This window comes from Mus pahari, chromosome 3 (assembly GCF_900095145.1).
Source record: "Mus pahari chromosome 3, PAHARI_EIJ_v1.1, whole genome shotgun sequence".
Classification (NCBI taxonomy): Eukaryota; Metazoa; Chordata; class Mammalia; order Rodentia; family Muridae; genus Mus; species Mus pahari.
The window spans coordinates 94,567,805-94,579,149 of record NC_034592.1 but is presented as its reverse complement, the minus strand read 5'-3'; the positions used below and the strand labels follow the sequence as shown (position 1 = coordinate 94,579,149).

General features: G+C 36.9%; 1 protein-coding gene across 5 annotated transcripts in view; it reads left to right on the top strand.

The window, feature by feature from the left end:
- The window catches only part of Ano3 (anoctamin 3), a 285,933-nt gene that overhangs the window by 181,111 nt on the left and 93,477 nt on the right, over nt 1-11,345 (top strand). For all 5 annotated transcript variants that reach the window (XM_029536331.1, XM_029536329.1, XM_029536330.1 and 2 more), the window contains 2 exons: nt 2,836-2,957; nt 8,175-8,309. In XM_029536331.1, coding sequence (XP_029392191.1) covers nt 2,836-2,957; nt 8,175-8,309 — 257 coding nt within the window. The remainder of the gene's footprint in view (nt 1-2,835; nt 2,958-8,174; nt 8,310-11,345) is intronic.

The window sequence follows — 11,345 nt, the reverse complement described above, 5'->3', positions numbered from 1 at the left end:
CTGTGTTTTGCAAAATGTATCTTGGGTATTCTAAGTTTCTGGGCTAATATCCACTTATCAGTGAGTGCATATCTAGTGACTTCTTTTGTGATTGGGTTGCCTCACCCAAGAATTTCATAAATTCCATCTTCACTTTCAAAGGCCACCATTCTGTGATTTACAAAGTTTTAGCATTGTGTGAGTTCAAAAGATAGAGCATATGAGAAATTTGCAGTTCTATATCACTATTAGTAGATAAAATGAGTTGAAAATGTATTTGTCAATGAGTCAAATGTTTCAAATAGATTATTTCTCATTTGAAAATAACCCTGTTACTGAAAATAATATAATTCCATTATAAACATACGTAATCCAGTTATATAGGCAGTTATCAACATAATAAGTCAAAAGTTAATGATCCTAATGAAATGCCCATTTACAATAAAAGACAGAGATAGTAGTCATGAGCCATTTGTGCACAAACAGTCACGAGCCATTAGATTTCTTCCCATGACAGTGAAAACACAGAATGAAGTAAACATTCTTTCCCTAGATAAAAAGGAACACAGCACAGACAAATTAAACACCATTTCAAATAATGCCACCTAGTAAAGGATCAAGTGATCAGATAAGCACAACCAAGGGAGTCATTTAGCAAAGGAAGTTTGGCTCATTTTCTAGGGTACAGTCATTTTCTCTGCAAAGTTAACTTGAGCACTGCCAGCTCATTTGAGTTTCTCATTGGAAATTTGGCAGCTGTCATAGCTGAGTTATTGATGATAGTCCTTTTCATTTGTGTATATAAATTATTTGAAATATAAATACATGGCACATATACACCAAAAGAATAAGAAGTTCCATTGGTGAACTGTAAATATACTTTAAAAGAAACAATGAAATGGGCTCAGGAATAGTCTATTGATGAGAATTTCTAATATGAATGGTAGAAAAGCAAGATTTACAGGGAAGGAAACAAGGTCAATGATATTAATCTATAGTCCAATAAGGATACTATAAATAATGCCTTACTTGTTATTAATGCTGAATATTAAATCCAATCTCATAACCTTTATTACTAGCCCAGAGGGCTTTTTTTCTTACAAAAAAAGATAATAGCTAGAAGAAATATCAAATCAGCTTAGTGAGAACTGGCGGGAAAAGGTAAAGAAGTAGACTGGAGGTGCACATTTATGAGAAACACTTTTTCTAAGACATCAGACAAACATATAATTCTTTCAAAGATGATTGGTGGAGGAAGGACCAATCAAATATGTGGTTGGGCTGATATAGCGGCCTCTTGTGAGGCTATGCCAGTGCCTGGCAAACACAGAAGTGGATGCTCACAGTCAGCTATTGGATGGAACACAGGGNCCCCAATGGAGGAGCTAGAGAAAGTACCCAAGGANNTGNAGGGGGCTGCAACCCTGTAGGTGNAACAACAATATGAACTAACCAGTTCCCCCTGAGCTCGAGTCTCTAGCTGCATATGTAGTTGAAGATGGCCTAATCAGCCATCATTGGGAAGAGAGGCCCCTTGGTCTTGTAAACTTAATATGACCCAGCACAGGGGAAGGCCAGGGCCAAGTAGTGGGAGTGGGTGGGTAGGGGAGTAGTGGCGGGGGTGGAGTATAGGGAACTTTCGGGATAGCATTTGAAATGTAAATAAAGAAAATAATAATAAATACATTTAAAAAACAAAACAAAACAAAACAAATATGTGGTTGGGGACCACTGGTGATTTCTGAGCCTTCAGAAAGGCTCCCAAGTAGGCTGGAGTTATCTCTTCAGACAGATATCCCTTACAGCTCACCACTTATGTCTGTCAGGCTAGAGTAGTGTAGTTGGTGGTGGTATGTGTATGTGGCATAGTGGTATTCCAGGCATCCTAAATTTTAGCATCTAAAAAATGTATAGTTTGATGACTAAGGATGGATGAATGGCATATATTAGATTTATCAGCAGTGACTGCAAAAGAGTGACAGGTTTGCTCTTCATTCTTTAATCTAGTGTCAGGCAGACAACAATCTAGTTCCAAAAGCAAATAATCCAGTGGATGTGCCACACTTAAAATCAAGATGATTTTCTTTCCTGTCTTTAGCTTCCAATCATTAGACCTTAAATATTTGGGATATTTTATGAAGGACACCTTGGGGTTGCATCTTCCCTAACTAAATTTTCTATTTTATTTAATACATAGAGATGGCATATTCATATGTAATCTCCTTGCAATCTTGAGACACTTGCAAACCAAAGCTCAAGGAGTCAAGATATCTTCATAAGTTCTTAGCCCCATTGATTAGGGACCCACTACTGCATAAATACCACATACAAAATTTGAAAAAAGTTATAACTACTTAAAATTTGAAATATCAGATATATAATTTTAGAACCCTAGAATCAAACACAAAGGTAGCTCCAAAGGCTATAACACCATGCTTTAAAATAAACATTTATTCTTTTTACATCTGTAAGTGAAAGAAAACTTTTATAAATACACTTTACTTCTTAAAACAGAATGATCTTCAGTTTCTCAATCAAAGATTACAAGAATTTTGTCATTGATAGTAATTTTTCAATTAAGATTCCTGAATTCCAAAAGGTAAAATATATACTCACATTTACTTAAATAAAAATGGCCCAAGTTATTTGAAAAGATTACTTAAAACATTATTTTCATATAACAATCATATTTTCAGTGACAATGGCATTTATCATTCTAGTGGTGAGCTTGAATAGATAATCTCTATTGTTTTCATTAAGTTGGTAAATTACCTTCTTAAGTAAGCACAAGTCTTCATTTAGTTCAAACTTTGGCAAGATGGTGGACTACAATGAATGTTACTGTGTCTCTCATAGGGAGCCTACAAGAGTAGCCTTCCAATCAAAACCCATGGACCTCAGAATAACAGACATCTGTTGTATGAGCGCTGGGCACGCTGGGGAATGTGGTACAAGCATCAGCCTCTGGACTTAATCAGGTACTGCAGATGGGCTGGTAGGTAATAAGCAGCGAACTGATCTTTGTCATTTTTCTAGCCTTGGAATTATTTCTTATCACAGTGATATCAGTTAGGAAACCATCCTCAGAAAAGAAATTACTTCATGATTCTACAAGGGAAGAAACTCAGTGTGTGGAAGAGGCTACAGAGTTATAGATTAGATGTGAATAGCACCAGGGTTTGGGAAATACCATGTAAAGAAAATGATACTGGGTTTTATCTTCCTCCTGTCTTCAAGTATTCCAGTATTTCCTTGTTCAACTTCATTGTAAGCATTTTATTTTATTTTATTTTATTTTATTTTATTTATTTTTTGCCATTTAAATCTGTGCTTGGGAATTTTATTTTTTATTAGATATTTTCTTTACTTACATTTCAAATTCTATCCCAAAAGTTCCCTNTACCCTCCTCCTGCCCTGCTCCCCTACCCACCCACTTCCCCTTCTTGGCCCTGGCATTCCCCTGTAAAGCATATAAAGTTTGCAAAACCAAGGGGCCTCTCTTCCCAATGATGACTGACTAGGCCATCTTCTGCTACATATGCAGCTAGATAAATGAGCTCTGGGGGCACTGGTTAGTTCTTATTGTTGTTCCACCTATAGGGTTGCAGACCCCTTCAGCTCCTTGGGTACTTTCTCTAGCTCCTCCATTGGTCTCCCTGTGTTCCATCCAATAGATGACTTCGAGCATCCACTTCTGTATTTGCCAGGCACTGGCATAGCCTCACACGAGACAGCTATATTAGAACAATTAACTACCTTAAAAATAAAAACAAAGAGAAGTACTCAACACATTTAAGGGCAAACAGGAAAACAGCCAACACAACACCTGTGTATATATGGGAGTTTATCAGTATTCACAAGTGATTGGTTCCAGAAATATTGATATTCTGTGTTATTTAAGGATCAATGGCAAGAAAAATGGAACATGCATGTTTAGTGTAGACACAACTATTTTCTTTTTTTGATACAACACAATATTCAATCTATGGATATTTTAATCTGTAGACATAGATGTTAGTGATAGACAGGATTGGATACATTCTTACAAAAGGTGTTTTCTTGTAGTTTCTCTTTATCTATCAATCATCTATCTATTATTTATCTATCATCTATAGTCTATCATGGATCCATCTATCATCTATTTATTTGGGGACAATGTGTTACTATGTAATCCTGAATGGCCTGGAACTCAATGTGTAACAAGGCTGGCTTTGAATTGACAAGCTCTACCTTACTATGCTGGGATTAAAGGCATGTATTATCATGCCTGGGTTCTGTTTTAATTTGGGGATATTTACTTTTGATTTTCATAATGCATTTTATTGCAGAAAACATTGTTTATATAAAAATTATGAAATATATTGTACTCTTCTGATTCTCTAGCTAGTGTTTCATATGTATAGAATAAAAGAAAAACACATTCATACTATTAGACTGTATGTGTTAATATTTTTATCTGTTTATAGAATATAAATATAAAGTAGTTCACATTTGTTTCACTCATTGTGTCAGCAGAAGCAGAACACTGAAGGGGTTCAGTGAAGAACAATATACAGAAGTGGGGAGGAAGGATCGTGAGATCCGACACATAATGACATGCTCAGGGAATAGTAGGAACTAGAAGCAACTACTAAACTAGTTATTAAAAGATGCAAGAGGAGGGAAGACTTACAAGAATCAACTAATGTCTAACTATGGAAAGGCCTTCCAGAAACAAGCTGTGGCATGAGGAGGAAAGCAATTGTAGACAAACCGTGACCCAAGAGAAAGGAAGCCACCTAATAGATACATCTTAAAACCACCAAACCTGTCTGGAGGCCAATATTCTCAAAAATAGTTCACAGAGGTGAGCTCTGTGGGACACATGGTAGTAAATGGAATAAGAACTTGGAAATACACAGGATGAATACACAACAAATGTTCTTAGTTGATTATATCCACAATCAAGATACTTTGATTTTTAATTCTGTCAACTATGACAAATTACATCATTCTAATATATACAGGTAGAAAGGTTATTGTTTTAGAGACTTATGGATATATCATGAGATATGCTGGCTCACAAAAATATTTTTTCATTTTTTATTATTTTATTTATTTACATTTCAAATGTTTTTCTCCTTCCCACTTCCCCTCCACAAGTCCCCAGCCCCTCCTTCCTCCCCCTGCCTCTATGAGAGTACTACCCCACCCACCCACCCAATCCTGCCTCAGTGGCCTAGGGCTCCCCTATCCTAGGTCATCAGGGCTCCACAGGATCAAGGGGCTACCTTCCCAGTGATGCCACATAAGGCAATTCTCTGCTAAATATCCAGCTTGAGCCATGGGTACCCCTGTGTACTCTTTGGTCGGTGGTTTAGTCCCTGGGAGCTTGGGGGGTTGGTGGTATGGCTGGTTGATATTGTTATTCTTCCTAATGATGTTGCAAACCCCATAAGCTCCTATAGTCCTTGCCCTAACTTCCCCATTGGGGTAGGAATTAAGATGACGGCTTTTGAGAAGCATTTCAATGGGAGTTACTATTTCTATCTACAGGCAGCATTGCTATTGTTGTGTCAGGTAATTTAAGCAAACATTGTATGTTTTGAGTAAATGGAGTCTCTATTACTAATATCTAATTATCCAGCTACGGTTTGATTGCTCACAGAGGTGGAAAAGCATGTGTTAGCTAAAGTAACTAAGCAAGGATGTTTTATGAAAGATACACCAGAGGATGAAAATAAAAGGGAGGAGCACAAGTGATATTTCAATAAACAGCACTTCTTAGGAGCTTAGTAGTTCTTAAGGCAGTGATGTGGAAGAGATTCAGGTGAACTACAGAAGCCCATGCATACACTTATTTGTATTTGTGTTCCTTCCTCTCTATAATGAGAGAAGAAGAATGGTGTGTGACAGTTGGGTTCTTTTTCATCATAGCTGATGGGTTTTCCACAGACAAATCTGGTAATGTCATGTTCAGTAAGAAAATGCATTAATGTGCTATATAAAAGACAAAGGCTGTCAATTCATCTTTTTTAAAAATGAACAATCGTTTCTGGAGATGTGTTTTTATTGCTTTTCTATTTTAAAATCGATTTAAAGTGCTTAATAGCTAAAGCTTACTTAGTTTCAATCTAATTTCCCATGGAAAGTATTTGAAATCCAAAGGAGTACTTTCAAAAAACATCAGTTGCAAAAAAACAGGGGTATGACATGCCCAAGTACTTTAACAATAGTTATCAGAGGGATTTAAATTTTTCATTAAATATTTTCTCTATTTACATTTCAAATGTTATCCCCTTTCCTACATTTCCCTCTGAAAATCCCCTACCACCTTCCCCCTCCTCCTGATCCCCAACCCACCCACTTCCATTCCTGGCCCTGGCATTCCCCTAGCCTGGGGCATAGAACCTTCAGAGGACCTAGGGCCTCTCCTCCCATTGATGACCAACTAGGCCATCCTCTGCTACATATGTAGCTAGAGCCACAAGTCCCAAGGAGCTCTAGGGGTACTTAAAAGCAAAGTTGTTAAATTAAATGGTTACTTTTTAAAATCACAGATACAAGGGTTTACTTTGAGATAGAAGTTATTTCAGCAGGCAGCAGATCATCAAGTGAAATGTCAAAAGGTAGTTTAAAATAAATCAGACAAAAGAAAAGTGCCTTAGTTGAGCAGCAGTGGGGAACTCCTGTAATAGTAGCCCCTTTGTCTTTTGCAGGATTTTGCATAATTCTAATGAAGAATCAAGTATTACATATGGTTGTAAATACAAATGTTCTACAGCAAGTTCACTTTTGGCCACCTTTCTTAGTCTGCAGGGAGGTTCCCCATCTCCTGACGCACGTTGAAATCTTCTTTGGCTTGGATCCCATATTAATCTAATAATATTGTTTATAATAATCTACTAATAGCAATAATCCTATAATAATCTAATAATATTGAACTAAGCTTCAACAAAATGCAGGTCAATGTATTAGTGTGTTGTAGGCATATCAGTCTCTCCAGCCCACTATCCTCTTTATTATAAAGATCTCACATTCTTTAAAAGAAGAGAATAAACACTTGTTAATAAAAAATAATAAATGAATTTTCTTCCCAGCAAGAAACACTGTGAAACATCAACCTTTAACACCATTGCTGGGGTGGGATAAGTTTGGGGGGAGCGGGGCAAGTTAAGTAACCAGTTTTAGAAAATGGAGAACTCACGGTAGTAGGTAAATCAAAGAATATAAAATCATTTCTACAAGATCTTTATAAACTATGGGATTATAGAAACCAGCATTGGAGTGGGTGGAGGCAGAACAAGTGAGTGAGTAGATCGTAGAAATACCTCATTAATCTGCCACTTCCATATCAACTGAAGACTAACAGAGTGTGCTCATTTCTTTGGCTTCTTTTAGTTTTCTAATCGTGTCTGCTAGTGAAGCAAGGGACAGCTCAACCTTCAAGATGCTTAACCAGTTTTGGAGATGATGAGAAATTGAGAAATAAAGGAGAGTTATTAGAAGGTGCTATGACTAATGACACTAATTAGGGCATGGTTCAGAGCAGCGTGGGAACAAGAGCATGACATCTTCCAAGCGTTGGAGAGCGTGTCAGGAAAGGCTTCTTGGAAGAAACAATGTAAAGAAAAAGACCAAAGCCAGTTACAGAAGGAAAGATGTTTTTCTTTAATTTTGGTTAGTGACAATCAAAGAAATCACAGAAAATGTGCTTCAGACAAGCAGGATGGGGTTTTGGTGGAAGAAGACAAGATTTAACTTGGCAGATAGAGCATAAACATGTCATTACCAGTGGAGGAGAATCATTTACCCTAAGCAAAGAATCCAGTCAAAGGGCCAAGTGATCCTTTTTCCTTTTTATTATTTCTCAAAAAAAAAACAAATAGCTTTGCTAGTTAGAGACTAAAAAGGGAGACTATTTAAAGGATTGAGAAGGATTACTAAAGGATTGAGTTATGAAAATCATTTTTAAAAAGTTGGAATAGAAGTAACTACTGTTGAAAGTTGATCTCATGTTGTTCCTATCCAAACCAAGTTTACAGAAAATCACTGTTGCCCAAATGAGATTCATGTAACAGACAAGAATGTATTGCTGACAAGTACCTGGGTTGTAGCCTCAGATTTCCTCTGAAACCCTCACTGCTTGTGTATTGGAGATTGTCAGGTCATTTATACCACATTGATTCAAACAAAAGACTGGTTTCCTGTGCAGGATGTACTTTGGTGAGAAGATTGGCTTATACTTCGCCTGGCTGGGATGGTACACTGGAATGCTGATTCCTGCTGCAGTTGTTGGCCTGTGTGTTTTCTTCTATGGATTAGTTACAATGAACGAAAGCCAAGTAAGGTGAGCTGTGGTGAGACTTGTCCAAAGTATTTGACCTGCTATGCAAGAGGGCAAATGCCTATGAATGTTGGAGATAAATTTCAGAAGATCTAGTAAAATGACATTTTGATAGGTTTATATGCGGGTTCTTTTGGATATGTTACAAGAGGTCTTATCACTTTGCTAAATTTATTTTTTTCAGAATGCATTACATAATCTAAAAATATCATCAAAGTGGGATTTGACAAGTCAATCTTATAACAAAAATGTGATTATCTTTTAAAAATTGAGGGATACAATATTAGAAATGTTAAAGAATTATTGAATTATTTTTCATCGTTTAATTTAACTCTATGTGATCAATTCACATGGAATTCAACTCTATATAATCAACTTCAAAATATAAGGAATCTCTGTGGGGACTCAGCAACTAACAGCCTTACTCTTTTCAGAGGACAAAAATGGTTCATCCACATGTAACACCAGCTCCAGTGGATCTGGTGCCTTCTTCTGGCCTGCAAGGATACCTACATAAACATGCTACATATGCATACACTCAAGACTAAACACTTACAAATAAAATAATTAAACCTTTAAAAAGAAAGACACAGCAGGGCAGTGGGGGCACACGCCTTTAATTCCAGCACATGGGAGGCAGAGGCAAGGGGATGTCTGAGTTCGAGGCCAGCCTGGTCTACAGAGTGAGGTCCAGGACAGCCAGGGCTACACAGAGAAACCCTGTCTTGAAAAAAAACCAAAAAANAAAAAAGAAAAAGAAGAGAAAGAAAGAAAGAAAGAAAAAGAAAGAAAGAAAGAAAGAAAGAAAGAAAGAAAGAAAGAAAGAAAGAAAGAAAGAAAGAAAGAAAGAAAGAAAGAAAATGACCACTCAGTAGTTACTGCTCAGATTGGATACATGAAGAATATTATCATAATTTCTAAACTTCATGTAGTTTATGATAGTCACCCCTCTCAATCAAAACAAACTTGAAATATGCAAAAAAGTAGAAGTATGCACAAATGATAATAAATGCATTGCCTCTGCTAATTTAGTACTAGTGGGGCATCTAGGTTATTTTATGTGAAATAAGGAATTTTTTTTTTTACCTTTAATACAAGGAGCACTTTAAAGGCATCAACAATTTCAGAGGGGAGACTAGGATAGGGGATAACATTTGAAATGTAAATAAAGAAAATATCTAATAAAAAGAAAAAAAGGAAAAAGAAAGGTATCAAGAAAGTCTTCATTCTGTGCCTTTGGGTGTTATATTACCACTACTGCAGTCACGGAATAATTAAGATCTTGTTAGACTTTCTATTCTAAACCAAGATAAGCAGCACTGAATATCTTGACTTTCAGAATTTTGAAACTGAAATTTTCCATTCAGTGTGCCAGACATGGCTGAGTCCTGGCTGCTGTCTTCCTGGGCAAACAGGGAAGAGATTGGGTTTTCTTTTGTGTTGGTTCATAAGACTCTCTTCTTAAGCTCCTTTCTGTTTGTTACAAAGTAGTGAAATGACAAACAGCTGGAGCTATGGGTCTGATTAGTATGGGTCTACAAGATATAGACAACCAAAATGGCATCATATTTCTTTGTGCGTGTGTTTGGTCTTTGTTTTTGCCTTTTATAAAGAAAAGATTTTTTTTGTCACATGTCTTGATTACAGTTTCACCTCTTTACTCCTCCATGTTCCTCCCTACCTCCACTTGCTCTGATCCATGCACTTCCTCTCAGGAAATAAACAGACTTCTAAAGACTAATACTATACTAATATAGTATACTAGTATACTATACTAATATACTATACTAATATAGTATAATGATAGACCAAAAACTAATATAAAACAACATGAAGCAGACAAGCAAAAACAGGAGGAACATGGAAAAAAATATCAAAAAAAGGCACAAGACTGATGATCCTACTGATCTAGAGAGAGTTGTTTCTCCTGGTGACTTCCATCCACTTTAACTCCTCCAATCTTTTCATCTCCTCTTCCACATTGTTCTCAGTGACCAGAGTGGAGACATTTGGTGGAGATATCCCATCTAGGGCTGAGTGTTCCAAGATTTCTCACTTTCTGCATATTGTCCAGGTTGATGGTCTCTCTATATTTGTTCCCATCTGCTGTAGAAGGAAGTTTCTCTGATTATCGCTGAGCAAGGCACTGATCTGTGAGCATAGCAGAATATCATTAGAAGTCATTTGGTTGCTGCTTTTTTTTTTTCACTTCAGAACAGTAGTATTTTGTCCCTGGGCTATCTCATCTCAGGTTACTGGACACTCAAGCAGTGTCAGGCATGGGTTCCATCTCATGGAATGGGCCTTAAGTCAAATTAGATATTGGTTGGTTACTACCACCAGCTTTTGCCACATTGCACTAGCATGTACAGGCTAGACACCATTGTGTATCGAAGACTTCCTATTTGGGTTGGTGCTTACTACTCTTATTTGATAGCATTTGAGTACCTTCCTGTACCAAGACCCCTTACTTGGGTAAAGGCTTCTATGTAGGCATCAGCTTGGTTTCTGCATGTTCAGTGAGTTGTGTAGGTATTGTATTCAACAGTGGAGCCTTGCTGTCTGATTGTGGAGAGAAATCTATAGTCTTGACAACACACTGGACTGTTTTGGGGATCTAATGGAACCACTTTTGCCAACAACACAATTTGATGTAACCTAATCCCAGTACTGGAAGGTTCATTTGGTGACAAGAGATATACACTCCCCAAGTTATTTGGTTATTTCATTTAGATTGCCTTCATGTATGTAATAAATGTCCATATTACCTCTCAAATGACCCTTAATTCTATTTGTCTCTTCCCACATCTCCCACTTTATACCCCTCTTCACATCTCCTCCCCACCTAATCCCCTATTTCAGCCTCCCATTACCATATATCTATTATTATCTATTCTGTTTCAGTTTCCTATCTGTCCCCCTAGTCCCATAAATTATACCTAATCTCTGTGTTTCTAAAGATTATACTTGGTTATCATTGTCTTAACATCTAGTATACACACACACACACACACACACACACACACACACACACACACA